Source organism: Saccostrea echinata, unplaced genomic scaffold, assembly GCF_033153115.1.
Source record: "Saccostrea echinata isolate AGI-Se365-2 ecotype Australia unplaced genomic scaffold, CSIRO_AGI_Sech_v1 ptg000046l, whole genome shotgun sequence".
In the NCBI taxonomy this organism is placed as follows: domain Eukaryota; kingdom Metazoa; phylum Mollusca; class Bivalvia; order Ostreida; family Ostreidae; genus Saccostrea; species Saccostrea echinata.
In genome coordinates this window covers 8,027,332-8,044,901 of record NW_026889795.1, presented here as the reverse complement: position 1 = coordinate 8,044,901, position 17,570 = coordinate 8,027,332, and the positions used below count along the sequence as shown (strand labels likewise).

Sequence of the window (17,570 nt, the reverse complement as noted above, 5' to 3'; positions counted from 1 at the left end):
CTCCACCCAATTTTTTTGTTTAAACATCTCCATAGAATTTAAAAAAGTACGTGTAATATGATTGCAGGAAATGAACAAGTTGTTTTATCTGACAGTGTGATTGTCATGACTGTTATAGATAAAACCTGTGAATCTCATGTTTATATCGCTTCTCTCTCTTTTAGAAGGGATCTCTGAGAAAGACTATAGACTTATGAATGCTAAGATTCGCTTCTTCTCAACAAGAAAACTGGAACATTCGAACGTTGTGAAATTTATTGGAGCAGTAAAAGACGACGAAAAATGTAGGTCTAAGTTTTCATACCACCTAAATTAAAAGAAGGTTTTAGTTTTACGTACCCCCTGGCTTAAGACTATCTAGATCTCTCCCATTTATAGCAATTAGATATTGGTTATTTGTCAGATGGACCGTGTATGCTCTTTGAGCTATGTCGAAGATCTGTTAGAGAGTGGCTTGAGGACTGTCACGCTCCACTGAGCGAAGATACCCTGTCACGGATGACTAGCTTTCCCCTCCAAATAGCCAAAGGGATGATGTATCTTTCTGAACAAAAAGCAAGTTACTTTTCAACATATTGATGAAGAAGACATGTATAAAGTAATTGTTTTATGATAGCGAACTCGGGCTCCTGTACGTAAGCTTAAATGTATTAATATCAAAATTCAATGATAACACGAGTACATTGATATGGTCAATATTCACTCAAATGTATTTGTATTTATTAAATGTCAACATAACATGTTTTGCAATTGGATTCAAAACTAATTAAGTGACGGCATTCAGTGCATTTCAGAAATAAATATTTATAGATAAATGATTCATAATTCACACCTTTGATGATACAGATAATACACAAACGTCTAGCTGCTAGAAATGTGTTGTTGAACAACTCCTTACAAGCAAAGATTGGATGTTTTGGACCGAGACATAGAGACAAAATTTCACATCCTTTCCAAAGGGTAACATTCTGAAAATTGTTTAATTTTTTTTCTGAATAACCAATATCAAATTAAAATATTAATCTCTTCTCAATTTTTCTCAAGAAGATTATATAAAATATTATTTATTTATTTAATTAATTAATAGCGATTCTCTGTAACCACTTAAACTCCTTTGCCACGCATGGTCACCGATTTTGATGAAACTTTGCCCATTATTACAACTTGACACCAGAAACATATACAAATAAAATTTTGTTGCTATGTGTCTTGGTTGCCATGGTAACAGCCAGAAAAGTTGAAAAAAAAAAAGATTTTCAGCTACTTTGAATCTTTATTACGCCTTAATAAAGACTAAGAAAAAACAAACAAACCATTCTCTCAAAAACATGACACCTTGTTGCCACTTATGCTATAAAGAAACTATTTAGAATTTATCTCTTAGTAAGTGGTAACCATGGGTACATTTGGAATACATTTTAAATGCTGAAAAATGCTGAAAAACGCTCAATATTCACAATTGATAGATGTTACATGATCAAACTCAATCAACAACCAAAGGAAAACAATAAAAAATATTTGACCTTAAGTAATTGGGTATTGGCAATATTATTTTAAAAATAACTTTCATGGTTGCCATGGTAACAAAGTGTAACAATGCAAAATCTGTTGCTAGGATTGGGTTTGTGCTACTTTCTTGAGGAAAAGCAATAAAATTAATGACTGACACATATGCATCCGTAGGACCTTGCAACACCGACAACATATGAAAAATTGGGATTAATTGTTACTTTGCAGTGTAACCATGGAAACATCGTACCAGTTATCAGTTATATAGAAATATGCTTTCTAAAAAGATAGGATAAGTTTAAAACACTAAGAAAGTATATTTAGAATCCCTTTGTGTTATTAAAAAAATTGGCAACCATTGCAAACCTATAAGATATATCATATTTCGTCCTTGGTATATGTTACAAGGATCTCTTGTCTATTACTTGCTTGCATTTCAACCTATAATTGTTTTTATTTTTAAGTGTATGACTTTATAAAATTAAATGAACAAAATTATTACTTTTGAATACTTTGTTTCCATAGTAACGTATGTAATAGTTGATTTACCAAACATGTTTATCATGCATTTAAGACCTCAGGCCTTCAACTTTTAGAAACAGTCATTGCCACTTGTTTGCTTTGCTGCAAACGTCAACTGCGGGGCTCTGAACATGTTGAAAAATACCATTTTTCAAACATTAGGACATGTTGCTATGGTAACCATGACACATAGCAACCAATTTTTGCCTGATTCGAGTTTACGGTATCAAAGACTTTTATAATGGAGAGTTTGGAGAAATTCGGAGACTTTCAAGTCATTACAGAGAATGGCTCTTAAAAGCTCTGAAGTCCCAATACGTTCCCTTGGCCAATTCAAACAAACCAAAACAATTCCGAAGCTGAAGAGGGTAAAAATGAATTAAATACTTTGTAGTTATTGTAGTGTGTCTTTTTCTTATTAAACAAAAACAATATTACCTTGTTTTGTCATACTCTTTTTTGATCCACCTCAAACCTCTTTCTTGATCTACCTCAGACCTAACCCTCGTTAATCATGCTCTTTCTTGATCTACCTCAGACCTAGCCCTCGTTAATCATGCTCTTTCTTGATCTACCTCAAACCTGGCCCTCATTGATCATGCTCTTTCTTGATCTACCTCAGACCTAGCCCTCGATAATCATGCTCTTTCTTGGTCTACCTCAGACCTAGCCCTCGTTAATCATGCTCTTTCTTGATCTACCTCAGACCTAGCCCTCGTTAATCATGCTCTTTCTTGATCTACCTCAGACTTAGCCCTCGTTAATCATGCTCTTTCTCGATTCACCTCAAACCTAGCACTCGTTAATCATGCTCTTTCTTGATCTACCTCAAACCTAGCCCTCGTTAATCATACTCTTCTTTAATTCACCTCAAACCTAGCCCTCGTTAATCATACTCTTTCTTAATGCACCTCAACCCATGCCTTTGTCAATCATGCTATCTCTTGATCCATTACAAACATTAACCTTGTTAATCATACTCTCCTTTGATCCACTTCAAATATAGTCCTTGTTAATCATACTCTCTCGATCCATCTTAAATATTGGCCATGTTGATCATACTCTCCTTTGATCCACTTCAATTATAGTACATGTCAATCATACTCTCCTTTGATCCACCTCAATTATAGTACATGTCAATCATACTCTCCTTTGATCCACCTCAATTATAGTACATGTCAATCATATTCGCCTTTGATTCACCTCAAATATAGTCCATGTTGATCATACTCTCTTGATCAACCTCAAACCTAGTCCTTATTGATCATTCTCTCCTTTGATCCACCTCAAACCAATAACCCTTGTTAATCATACTTATACTGTAATGAGTTAAGTATTTTCAAAAAGAATCTACCGACCCAGACTATTCTCCAAGAGAACATCAGTTAAAGGTAACTCTGTATAGAGATTGCATATTGCATGGTATTTGTCATCGTTGGGCCCATCTTATAAAAGAACTTACGACTAAAACCAAAGACTTTATTATAAAATATCTTCCATAATAAATGATTCTGTTAGCAATTGCAACAATCAATACATCGTTCTAAATGTTTTAAACAGATCAAAACCTATTTTCAAATTATTTAAAAAAAAAAAAAAACCCTTCCGAAAATTACATCTTGGTCTTAGTCATAAGTACTTTTGTAGATCGGGGTCCTGATGTTTTCTTTTCACAGGAAAGGATGCCCATCCAGTGGTTTGCTCCCGAGAGTCTTGCTGAGATGAATACGTATTCCACAGAAAGTGATGTGTGGTCTTTTGGGGTAACTGTATGGGAAATATTTTCGTTAGGTATATCTGAGGTTTTATTACCTTATTTTTGTGTGGACAACGCTAGCAACCATCAAATTATTTCCATTGTTTCATTATGTTTTTCTGCATGTTCTTAATGGACTTTTGCGAGAAGCAATGACTTTTACACTCGACGGCTTACTTTGACATTTAAACATGTATTATGTACGGAGGTACAGAATTGATATTAGATTAGAAATCCTTGCTTGTGGTCATAGGTATGGTGTTAGGGTCACTTACATGATTTACTGGTATGCAATCAACACAAGAGATGATGGGTGGTAGAATGACATAACTTAAAATACCTTATTTGTAAGGGGCAGTATTTTCTTTCAATGTCATTTTATGAGGGAATTCGAATCAAATAAGGAAGAAAAAACATTCCGGAAGGAAAACTTCGCAGGAGTTGGTCAAGGAAGGAAGGGAGGGGGTTTAGTATAGGGTGTTTCACGTTCAACTCCCTAGACAACGTAATATGTGCGTTGAAATGCCCAATTATTATCTTTGAATTAACTGTTAAGCTAAATATTTACATCGCAAAAGAGCTGCCGTATATTGTCCAAGTGTAAAAGTAAGTCGTCGATTGTAAAAGTCAGCGCTTCTCGCAAAAGTCTAATAGTATCTAAAGGCAGTTTTTAGATTTTAACAGAAATCGGATAACGCAGGTGAGTTAAGGCTAGGTATAGGCAATTCTATGCAAAATAAACTAATTAAAATGCCTAAGGACTATACCTATCATACAGAAAAAGTAAAAAATTGATGTCTAATACATACTTGGTACCCACGACATGAGATAGCCAGTACACATTATGACGTCATATTATGACATCATTGTTCTTTACTACACAAGATTATAAAGGACATCAACAAAAAAGCTTCGGCGCCAGGGCGTGCTCTATTTTATTTAACCCAAACAAGGTATATTTAGAAGCAAAATATTCCAAGAATTGCTGGTATTGCTGCACAAATATCAACAGCTCAGTTGTTTAATTATTATTTGTAAAGTCATTAAGTTGAAACAGGGTAGAAAACTACAGTCCGGTATAAGTTTCCTCAAATTCCGATCAAATGAAAAAATGCCCAGGATCTGTGCAGCAGTTTTATTAATCTATAGAATATTCTTCTTAGCATAATACAATTTTAATGTAAAAATAAATAGGATAATCCCTTGCGCCGAAGCTGTTTTGTTGATGTGCTTTATTCCCTTAAGTAGGTTAGGACAATAACGTCATAATGTATACTGGCTATAACATATTATGGGTACTAAGTATATACAAGAAAATAAATCAAACGTTTCTCTGAATAATAAATATATCTTTTATGCGTTTTTATTAGCTCATTTGCATAGAAACGCCTATACCTAGCCTTAACTCACATGCGAAAAGGTGTATGTTAGAAATACGAATCAGCTGCTTTTTGAGGTTATGGAATAAATTTCTTGAAAGTTGATTATTTTTCTTAGGCTTCCACCAAGAAATCTTTAAAAGTAGTTTCCCAACTTCGTATAAAATTTGGGGATAAAAATGCAGTGAAGAGAGCAATTAAAAAAATTAAGTAGATATGCAAAAGCATTGAAATAGAGGCAGATGCAGGAATTACGCTTTCAATTTCAATTGAGTTAAGAACAAGGTACACCTTACCGTAGTTTTAAGATAAAATCCCTGAGATGACTGAGTTAACCGCTCATTGAATTCATTTGGTTTGTTTTCTTTTAAAAGGAATATGTAAGTACATAATGAACAAAGATTTGTTTTTAGCTCACCTGAGCCTTCAATTCAAGTAGTGAGCTTTTCTAATCAAAAGATGTCCATTGTCTGTGGTCGTCGTTGTTGTTGTTATCGTCGTTAACTTTTTACATTTTCATTTTCTTCTCCAGATCCACTGGAATAATTTTAACCAAACTTGCCACGAACCATCTTTGAGTAAAGGGGATTCTAGTTGATTAAATGAAAGACCACACCCTCTTGCAAGGGGAGATAATTAGGAATTAGTGAAAATTAAATCGCATCTTTCAGAAATCTTCTGCTCAAATACCACTGGGCCAGAAAAGTTGAGACTTTTTGGAAGCTTCATTACATAGTGTAAATTCAAGTTTATTTAAATCATAACAATGAGTAGGATGAGGCCACAACAGGAGACAAAATTATACACAGGAAAATAAAGGCAATATTTTTGAAAATCATGAACAGCAAAGCCATGATTAGTAATATTAATAAAGAAGCATTTCATGTAATGTAGATTCAAGTTTGTTCAAATCATGACCCCCAGTAGTAGGGTGGGGTCACAACAGGGAATCAAAGTTATGCAAATGAATATATAAGAAATTATCTGTAAAAAATCATCTTTTGATGACTAGCAAAGCTTTGATTAGTTATACTTTTAGAGAAGCACCCTAATGTGATGTAGATTCACGTTTGTTCAAATCATGACCTCCTGGGGTTAGGAAAGGGCCAAGTAAGGATCAAAGTTTTATATTGGAATATATAGGAAAAAATTGTTTGTTCAAATCATCAGTTAGGGTTAGGGCGGGACCATTTAATATATATTTAGACTTTTAAGTACTGAACTGGTTATTACTTATCTCCAAAACCAAAATGCTCAGGTGAGCGAGGCCAATTGGGCCTCTCGTATAACTTACAAAATAATTTATTTTTGATATATAGACAAACTCCCTTATATTACTTTTTGAATTATAGGCAATCTCCCTTACATTACTTTTTGAATTATAGGTGATCTCCCTCACATTACTTTTTGATTTATTGGTGATCTCCCTTACATTACCTATTGATCATAGGTGATCTCCCTTACATTACTTTTTGATTTATAGGTGATCTCCCTTACATTACTTTTTGATTTATAGGTGATCTCCCTTACATTACTTTTTGATTTATAGGTGATCTCCCTTACATTACTTTTTGATTTATAAGTGATCTCCCTTACATTACCTTTTTAATTTATAGGTAATTTTCCTTATACTACTTTTTGATTATAGGTGATCTCCCTTACATTACTTTTTGATTTATAAGTGATCTCCCTTACATTACTTTTTGATTGATAGGTGATCTCCCTTACATTACCTTTTGATTATAGGTGATCTCCCTTACATTACTTTTTGATTATAGGTGATCTCCCTTACATAAACTACAACAACATGGAAATAATAGACCTGCTGAAAGAAGGGTTTCGCCTACGTAAGCCGATGTACGCTGATGCAAGGTACAAAAACGTGAACATTTTTTTCGTATTTCAGGCTTTAAAGGAATATCACTCACCTGAATACTTTGGTTAGAAAAAAAGCAAAAAATCAGTTCAGTATTAAAAAGTGGTCCCACCCCATCCCGGAAGGGCAGGGTAGGGGGTCTTGATTTGAGAAAAAAAAAACCTAACACTAACTGAAAATGCTACCATACTTATATGACTATTCATGTCTTAAAAATATTTTAAAATATTTTTCCTATATATGCCTAAGTATAAGTTTGATTTTTATTGTGGCCTCGCCCTACCCCTGGTGTTCATAATTCGGAAAGCTGAAATCTAAACTCCATATTAATATTACCAATCATGCCTTCTGCTATCCGGTTTGCTAAAGTTTTCTGGAGATTTTCAAAGATTTCTCCTATATTTGATTGTCCATTGTGGTCCTACCATATCCACGGGAGTCATGATATGAGCCAGTTTAAATCTATACAACCTGACGATGCTTCCACATAAATATGAAAAATTGTTACTGTATTGTTCTGTTCTTGAGAGGAAGAATTTTACAGATTCTTCTTATGAATTCCTATCTGATCTCAAATTATGGCTCCACTCTAGCACCGGGGGTCGTAATTTCGAACGGATCTTCAACATAAAGATACACCTAATCATGGATTTGTTGTTCTTGAGAAGAAATTTAAAGTTTTTTTAATTATATTGTTTTGTTTGGCTTATATGAAGAAGTTTGTTCATAAAAATCATGTTTTTTAAAAATATTTTCAAAAACGTAAAGAAAAAAAGGAGAAAAATTGTAATTACAATCTTTTTGGCATAAAAGCGCAGAGTAACAATTTACATAAATGTATGACCTTAATTTTTAGCATAAGTACATTGATCTGTTTCCACTTCATTTGTTATAAAGTTTTTACGTTCCAATCTTACAGAATACCTGGTAACTTACAATGAAAACTTTTCCCTGGAATATTTCACACTGAAAAATATATATTTTTAACCGAGAGAGGCAGCGCTGATCATTACATTTAGCACTTATCAGTTTCTTTTCCATATACTGTTGTAGTGTTAAGTATATGTCGTGAAAAATAGTTTTCAAAACTAAGAAAAATTTCCGAAAACAAGAATCGGAGATTTTTGTTTTTTAATTTTTTAACTATTTTTTGCAGGTTTTATGATATTATGAAATCATGTTGGAAAATGAAGCCAGCCAACAGACCAACATTTTCTTCCTTAGTGATAGAACTGACGAATATTACTAATTTACATGTAGAGACAAAGGAATAATTAAGTAAGCCTGAGATAAGAGATCAATTAAAACTTAAAATGTTTAATTGTTTGTGTGGTTCAAATGATAAAATGAAAAAAACACCTATTTTACCTGAGATGACCTAATTTTGAATAAAGGTTCCGATTTGCGTCCTAATCAGTGAAGATCCATCCATCATTTATGATGATCTGTAAAGCAGCGTACTGTTGGATTTTGTTGGGACATTCCAGAGGGAAAAGATTCATTAATCTTCGTTAGAGTTCATTGTAAATTAATCTATTTTTAGTCATTTAATGAATAATAATAAATTTATTCTAGTCTCTGACCTACTTGAGTACTAATCTTGTTACATTCGTTTTTTGAGAGAGAGAGGGAGAGAGAGAGAGAGAGAGAGAGAGAGAGAGTAATAAATGTTAAACCACTTCAGAATGTCTAAACGATTTTATTAAAGAAGAATACATTTTTAAAAATACAGCCTTAGTCTAAGGTATGTTATCTCCAAATTTTCTTGCATTTGTACACAGAATCCCCACTTCTTTTACCACACACAAAACTGAAGCGTGAGAGTAGTCATATAGGGAAAAGGAGTTCTAAACAAAAGACCCTGAAGTCCAATATATCCCTTAATTAATATACAGTGTTATACATGGGTATTTAATCACAAGCTAAATTTGGCTACAAATTCTATAGAACGGTTTCTATAGATATTGCTTGGATAAATTTCAACAATAAAAGGAAACAAAAACACAGGGCTGCCACAATTTACAATTTCACAAAAACTAAGCATTATAGGAAATTATTTTGATGGTGGATATTCATTGTTATCGTTATCAAACCATGTAATTTACTGGAATAAGATTATTGGTAAATGGAAGTACTGGTGGATGACCTACATTCATATCAAGAACTTTTGTTTTTTACTTGACTGACAAGCCAAGTAAATTTTGTCATTCGAGCTTAAAGTTGGCGCTTCAAAGACATAAATAACAATTTTTATAACTTTTTTTTCTATTTGAGCCAAGAAAATGATGTTATTATTAACACAAAACTTCTCTAAGATGAAATAGACCGTCCGAACTACATACATAAGTGCTTTGGGCTTTAGACTGAACTTGAAGTGAGAAGTAATTTTTAAAACCTTGAAGTTATGACTTTTCCGAGATGCCCATAAGCAAATCACAGGATACTCGATATATTGTATGTACATGGAGAGTTAGACCACTTAGGGACTGGACTGGTACAGAAAAGATTGTTTATTAGTTCGATGTTTGTAATGGTGATATTCTAAGTGATGCAAAAAATACTTAATACATGACCTTTATAAATCTACACAATTTCTTATCAGTAATGGGACATTAATCAGAAAACTTAAATGAATTATTGAACTTTTTTGTGGCTAAGAGTTTTCGTTTTCTCTACATGTACTGTACATATAAACATTGATTGAGGTATTTTATGATGTTTTGGAAAAAATAACTTTGAGCAAGTGTCCTTAAGTAAAAACTTTGGAAATAAGATTTTAAGAATCCAGAATCGTGTTTGATCAATAACTACAAATGATTGATCTTTCCAGTGATGTATAGTCTAGTCGTATTTTGATCTGACAAAATATTTTGATCTGACAAAATATTATTAGAATATTTCTATGCAAAAAAAAATGTTTGTTTCAAGATCGCATTCATTGGTAATAAGGAAAAAATATTTTCAATATAGAGAAAAGTGTTATTAGTTTGTTATCAGGTTTAACAATAGTCAGATAGTGTATACTTATAAATATTTGTTTAACATTAATAAACAGTATTTTGTAGAAGAGAAATTTATTGGGAGGATTGTGGTTTATTTTTCGTCTATTTACTTAAAGTACAATACTGATTGAAGTATATTTATGCTGTTTACCTCTCGCTCACTTTCAACTACTTTATTAACCCCTATTAAGTTAAACGACATTGGGATTGCCTAAAGACGTCTTATACTTAGATATCAATAATATTTATATTCATGAGGTCGGGATAGCAATTTTATAAATGATGTATAAGAAGAAAATTTTTAGCTATTAGGGATTTAAATGTATTTCGCAATCAAATTTGATAATCTTTTAAATCGAGTAAGGCGTGTCAAATTGATTTAATTTTCTCGTTATATTTAACCATTTGTATCAATATTCATGTTCTTTAATTTTTGTTTATAACACAGTTTGTATCCTTAAATCTTTTATTTTAAATCGATTGTAAATTCAAATGGAATTCACATACAACGCAAGCTGAAACATTTCGTATAAAAAAATAATAAATTACCAATGGACAAAAATGCACGTAGAATAAAAAATAGAAACCATTCAATATCTGTGTATAAATTTTCAAAATATAAATGGAAAATTATAAAATAAAAATAGGAGATATTTTGAAAATTTATACATAGATATATAGATATTGTACGTTTTCTAAGATGAAAATTAAAAAAAAATACAAAATAAAAATGGTCCCTATGAGTGAAACATTCTTGAGAGGGACGTTAAAAAAACAAACAAAAAACAAATACAAGTGCTGATGCAACAATACAAGTGGACAATTATAGAATACACGTGGCAAATAATGAATATAAACAGTTTGACCTGCAAAACAAAATATGCAGACTGCTTTGATCTTTGGATGATTTTTTTTAAACATTCTATTAAAATAGAAAAAAAAAATCCGCAAATCATATTTGGCAATATTACGAAAACATTTATCAGAACTGGAATTTTTTTTTCTTTTTTTGAAATATTACGAACCACGCGTTAAACCACGTATAGCATCGTCATGTTAAGCCTCGTCCTGATATACAATGTAGTATCAGGAAAGAAAACATAAAAAAATACACTGGACAGATATACAATGTAGTATCAGGAAAGAAAACATAAAAATACACTGGACAGATATACAATGTAGTATCAGGAAAGAAAAGATAAAAATACACTGGACAGATATACAATGTAGTATCAGGAAAGAAAACATACACTGGACAGATATACAATGTAGTATCAGGAAAGAAAACAGAAAAAAATACACTGGACAGATATACAATGTAGTATCAGGAAAGAAAACATAAAAAAATACACTGGACAGATATACAATGTAGTATCAGGAGAGAAAACATAAAAAAATACACTGGACAGATATACAATGTAGTATCAGGAAAGAAAACATAAAAATACACTGGACAGATATACAATGTAGTATCAGGAGAGAAAACATAAAAAAATACACTGGACAGATATACAATGTAGTATCAGGAAAGAAAACATAAAAATACACTGGACAGATATACAATGTAGTATCAGGAGAGAAAACATAAAAAAATACACTGGTCAGATATACAATGTAGTATCAGGAAAGAAAACATAAAAATACACTGGACAGATATACAATGCAGTATCAGGAAAGAAAACATAAAAAAAATACACTGGTCAGATATACAATGTAGTATCAGGAGAGAAAACATACACTGGACAGATATACAATGTAGTATCAGGAAATAAAAAATACAAAAATACACTGGACAGATATACAATGTAGTATCAGGAAAGAAAACAGAAAAAAATACACTGGACAGATATACAATGTAGTATCAGGAAAGAAAACATAAAAAAATACACTGGACAGATATACAATGTAGTATCAGGAGAGAAAACATAAAAATACACTGGACAGATATACAATGTAGTATCAGGAAAGAAAACATAAAAATACACTGGACAGATATACAATGTAGTATCAGGAAAGAAAACATAAAAAAATACACTGGACAGATATACAATGTAGTATCAGGAAAGAAAACATAAAAAAATACACTGGACAGATATACAATGTAGTATCAGGAGAGAAAACATAAAAATACACTGGACAGATATACAATGTAGTATCAGGAAAGAAAACATAAAAAAATACACTGGACAGATATACAATGTAGTATCAGGAAAGAAAACATAAAAAAATACACTGGACGGATATACAATGTAGTATCAGGAAAGAAAACATAAAAATACACGGGACAGATATACAATGTAGTATCAGGAAAGAAAACATAAAAATACACTGGACAGATATACAATGTAGTATCAGGAAAGAAAACATAAAAATACACTGGTCAGATATACAATGTAGTATCAGGACAGATATACAATGTAGTATCAGGAAAGAAAACATAAAAATACACTGGACAGATATACAATGTAGTATCAGGACAGATATACAATGTAGTATCAGGAAAGAAAACATAAAAATACACTGGTCAGATATACAATGTAGTATCAGGAAAGAAAACATAAAAATACACTGGTCAGATATACAATGTAGTATCAGGACAGATATACAATGTAGTATCAGGAAAGAAAACATAAAAATACACTGGACAGATATACAATGTAGTATCAGGAAAGAAAACATAAAAATACACTGGACGGATTAAATATTCAAAGAGGAAACAAAGTCTCGCATCGTTTTTAATACAAAAAAATTACACATTCATTATTTCTCTATGGTGACCTAGTTTAGTACTAATAATGCTTTTTCGTTAATCTTTTTTGTCGATACTGCGAGAAACTTCTCCAACAGTAAATAGATCATTATATAATTAGGTCACTGAATTAAGGGACTCTGTAAAGAATAATTCAAAACAGAACAACTGAATGAAGCAGTTTATAATATATCATAATTCAGTCCAAGAAATAGATTCATGATTCAGTCCAATAAATTCAGTTCAGTAGATAGTGAAGACATTTAATAAGGGCCCGGAATCGTCAGGTTGATGGATAAGAAAAAGAGTAATTATTTAATGATTGAGAATAGCATAGAAATGTATCAAAATATTCCGGAAAAGGAAGTCCGTCATAGGAAGCCAGCAGTTTGTGGGAAAAGATTTACGACGATCTGTGAATTTTACTCCTATAATTCAATAATAATAATATTAATAAATAAATAAATAAAACATTTGTAGATCTAGAGCACCCTATTTAATAAAAATTACTCTAAGGCGCTTAACAATAAGATTGTAGTAAAATAAATGTACATGATAGTAATTAAAGCTTTAAAAAGAAAAAGAAAATGATAGATGCATAAAAATGGAGAAACATGCAAGAAAAAGAAAAATTAAATTAAATAGGAAAATTATATATCTGCATTTGAGACATTTAAAAAAAAATAAAAATTATAAGGGTTTAAAACTCAGGAAAAGCAATCTTAAAAAGTGTGTTTTAAGCATTTAAAAAAAAAAACAAAAACATCCACACCTTGAGCCCATTTTATGCATGTTGAAAGTTCATTCCGGCCATAGACTGGCGGCAGACCAACTAAAAGTCCGTTCTCCAAAAGTCTTAGTTCGAACTTTTGGTTCTACAAGTCTTATTGATATTTCCGATCTTAGTGATCGAGCTGGCTTATAAACTTCAATAAGTTCTTGTAGATATGAAGGAGCACATACAAACAGGGTGCAGTAGGTAAGCACCAGTATCTTAAATTGTGGTCTATACTGGACCGAAGCCAGTGGAGCTCAGCAAGAATGGGGAAATGTGATTCCGCTTTGATGTAAGCAGTCCAAGGGTCCTGTTGATTCCTAACAGAAGAGAGTCGCCATAATCGAGCCTCGATGTAAGTAGTGCATTGACAAGAGTCTTACATGCATCTGTTGTTATGAGATGGCGAATTCGTCCAATATTACTGAAATGAAAGTAACATGTCTTCACGATAGACGACACATGACTCTCAAATGTCAGATTAGAATCGAACTAAACACCAAGGTTCTTGACAAGCGATGCAACAGAAAAGTTGTATTCTCCAGCTTTAAGATGGTGTAGTGGAATGTTTGCTGCGTTGTGTTTGGAAGAGAAGATAATTAGCTCCGCTTTGTCCTGGTTAAGTTTCAACAGGTTCGTAGCCATCCATGAACTTATATCTGCTATACACGCTTCTAATCTTGAAAAATAGTTATTCCACCCTTCCAATGTTCTTAAAACGAGGTAAATGTACGAGTCGTCTGCATAACAGTGGTAGTTCATTCCATGTTGTCGACATATAGCCCCAATAGGTTTGGAAAACAAACAGTAGAGTTAAGGCCAAAGAACAGACTCTTGAGGGACACCAAATGGAAGAACTCGCTCGGTGGATTTGAGAGAGTTAATTGACACAGATTGGGGTCGATTTTCTAAGTAAGATTAAATCCACTGTAAGGCTCCACCTGTTATTCAATAAGCTACATTGAGCCTATCCAATAGGATACGATGGTCAATGACATCAAATGCAGCTGACAGGTTGAGGAGCACAAGGACAACAGATGAACCACTATCTAATGCACTTTAAACAAAGCAGTTTCTGTAGAATGATGTTTTCTGTACGCTGACTGCATTGTGTCACTAAGGCAGTTTAAGTTTAGATGGTTGTCTAGTCTCTAAGCAACTACCTTTTCAAGTATTTTAGAGATGAAATGCTGACAGGTCATGATTGATGATTGCTGACAGGTCTGTAGTTTGAAAGGATTTCCTTATCTAATCCTGGTTTCTTGAGCAAGGGCGTAATGCATGCCTTCCTGAAACTAGAGGGAACTGCATATTCTGAGAGTGATGCGTTTATCATTGATGTTATATTAGGAAGAAGTGGCTCCAAGCATTGTTTTGTCAGATAAGTTGGGAGCTGATCCAACTCACAAAAATTTGTTGTCGACTTTTTGATGATTGACTCAACTTCATCTACAGTCGTTAAATCAAAGGCAGTTAAGTGTTCTCCAGTGAATTTCACATCTACTCTAAGGGGGTCTGACTGATCTGCTTGGTTTTGTTGGAGTCCTTCTCGTATCTTAACCACCTTGCTCATGAAGAAGTCTGAAAAGGCCTCCACAAGATCAAAATCTACCAAAGTAATTCAAGAAAAATGCTTCTTGTAAATTTTACTCCTGTATTTCTAAAGACACCTGATTTAGATTTTACCCTGTATTTTTAACGACGCTTCTAGCTTATCCATTTACTCTTGTATGTCAGACGGCTCTTCTTGACAATTTTCTGACGATCCTTCATTGTCAATTTCACTCCTATAATTGACACGACTCTTTATTGTAAATTTTATCTTGTGTTTCATTAAACTTGTATTGTAAATTTCACAAGTAACTCGGGCGATCCTTCTTGTAGATTTTTCGCCTGTAATTATAACGATCATTTAGATTTTACTCTTTTTCTGACGACCCATTAATGTTAATTTTACTCCTGAATTTTTGACGAACCTTTATTGTAAATTTACCCCTAACAAAAATTTACTATAGTTAACTATAGTTTACTATTATAGTAAATACTTTGCTACTTAATTTTACTATGGAACTTTACCCTAGAGCTCTTTTTTGTGATTTCAAAGCTTAAAATCTTTTAAATTCGTTAACGGTGATGTAAAATTTGGAAATAATATGTGAATATACAAGCAACAGTTCCATTTAATATAAGAAATATACATGTATGAATTGGAGGATATAAAATATAACAATCTGAAATCCATAGTAAAAATACTTTGATTTACTATAGTAAAAACTTTGGTTGATTGATTGATTTATTGTATATTGTTTTACGTCCCATTCGAGAATTTTTCACTCATATGGAGACGTCACCATATACCGGTGAAGGGCTTCTAATTTTGACTTTTCCTCGGCACTCAGGGTTATTGAGTAGTGAGGTATCTTTATGTGCCAACGCCTGCTGTGACACGGGACCTCTTTTTTTTAAGGTCTCATCTGAAAGGACCCGAAACTTTCACTTCAAGGTGCCGAGCGCATGGCGAAGGAACAGTTACCACCCATTTTTTATCGACTTAGGTCTGTCGCGGCCGAGATTCGAACTCACAACCTCCCGATCACGGAGCGAGCGCTCTACCGACTGAGCTACCGTGAACGGTAAAAACTTTGGTACTATAGTAAAGTATTATTTTTTGGCTAGGAAACCCCTGTAAAACGTAAGTCTAACGGCATTTCTTTTAACCCCCCTCCCCATATTTCTAGGAAAACTCATTTGAAAAAAAAATACTCGTCATTCATTTTTTTTCATATTTTGTATATTTCTAATTTAGTATTTAGTATGTCCCAAATATCTTAATGCAGTTATATCACTAGGTTTCTTACCTTATTTTAGAGATCTTGATGGACAAATACTATGACCAACAGTGTCTAATGAAATATGTTGAGATAATAAACAGTATTCGAGTATTCGGACCTCTAAAACATCAGAGGTGGGATCAGGTGCCATGGAAGAGTGAGCATCCCCTGCCGACCGGTCAAACCCGCCGTGTGCTCCTTGTCATGATCAGGAAATAACGGAAAAATCCGTAGACAAATTAGTGTGTAAATAATGGCCTAACAATTAGTATGATAAAAGTCAGTCAGCATTTGACTTGATAAAAGATTGTATTTGCTGACAAGGTCATTGTACCGACCATAGAACTTACGAATTAATGACTTTAAACGAGACAGCTGATATTTTTGTTTCATCTACTTGTTTGTCAATAACTTACCTCGTTTTAGAAATTGTTCATACGTAGAGCATGTTATGGAGTGTCGAATCAACTGAGATATATAAACCCCGTATGCAGGTGCATAAGTAATTAAGGGAAGTTGATGATTGAAAAGTTAGTCATCATGTTTATCATAAAGTTTGGTTGTTAGATTACCATTAACGTCTTTTTCTAATAAAATATCCAAATATGAAACATGAGTCAGACTTTGTGGAATCTTTTATCTCAAGCTCACCGGGATATATCGTGTCGACATAAGAATGGAAATAACCATTGTTAATTGACAATACGTCGTCGATATATCTAATTGTCGAGCTGAAGGCCAGGGCAAGTGTTTTCTTCTTTTCACGTAAAAGATTTTGAACAAATTCTGCTTCATATGAATACAAAAATAGGTCTGCTAATAACGGGGCGCAATTGGTACCCATGGGAATTCCAATAGATTGTTGGAAGACCTGGTCTCCATAAACCACGTAGATATTGTCAATCAGAAACTCGAGCATCTTTTTAATATCAACTTCAGAGTACTTGTGTGTACAATCAGATTGTTTTTTTAACAAAGTAATTTTGCAAATGACCAATGACAAGGAAAGTAAATTTACGAGTTCCATTTTTATTGAAAAAGCAGCTGTCAACGATGTCAGAAAGTCTGGCCTATAATTTATCTTGGGAAACAGTTGAAAAGTTGTAACTTGAAAAGTCACAAGTTTTTATGCATATGCCAGATTTATATAAGTCAAAATCATTGAAGAATC

General features: G+C 32.9%; 1 protein-coding gene across 1 annotated transcript; it reads left to right on the top strand.

The window, feature by feature from the left end:
* Positions 1-852: 852 nt before the first annotated feature.
* Positions 853-8,316, top strand: LOC133202001 (tyrosine-protein kinase TXK-like). The gene is made up of 4 exons (XM_061337782.1): positions 853-960; positions 3,708-3,822; positions 6,945-7,038; positions 8,199-8,316. Exons 2-4 carry the CDS (start codon positions 3,714-3,716, stop codon positions 8,314-8,316), a joined length of 321 nt encoding a protein of 106 aa, XP_061193766.1. The 5' UTR covers positions 853-960; positions 3,708-3,713.
* The last annotated feature ends 9,254 nt before the right edge of the window (positions 8,317-17,570 follow it).

Bases quoted from the DNA above. Each gene is read 5' to 3' on its own strand.
- LOC133202001 (XM_061337782.1), top strand. From the start codon at position 3,714: ATGCCCATCCAGTGGTTTGCTCCCGAGAGTCTTGCTGAGATGAATACG. The intron at 3,823-6,944 runs GTATATCTGAGG...TTTTGATTATAG, and splicing joins ATGGGAAATATTTTCGTTAG to GTGATCTCCCTTACATAAAC. The intron at 7,039-8,198 runs GTACAAAAACGT...TATTTTTTGCAG, and splicing joins CCGATGTACGCTGATGCAAG to GTTTTATGATATTATGAAAT.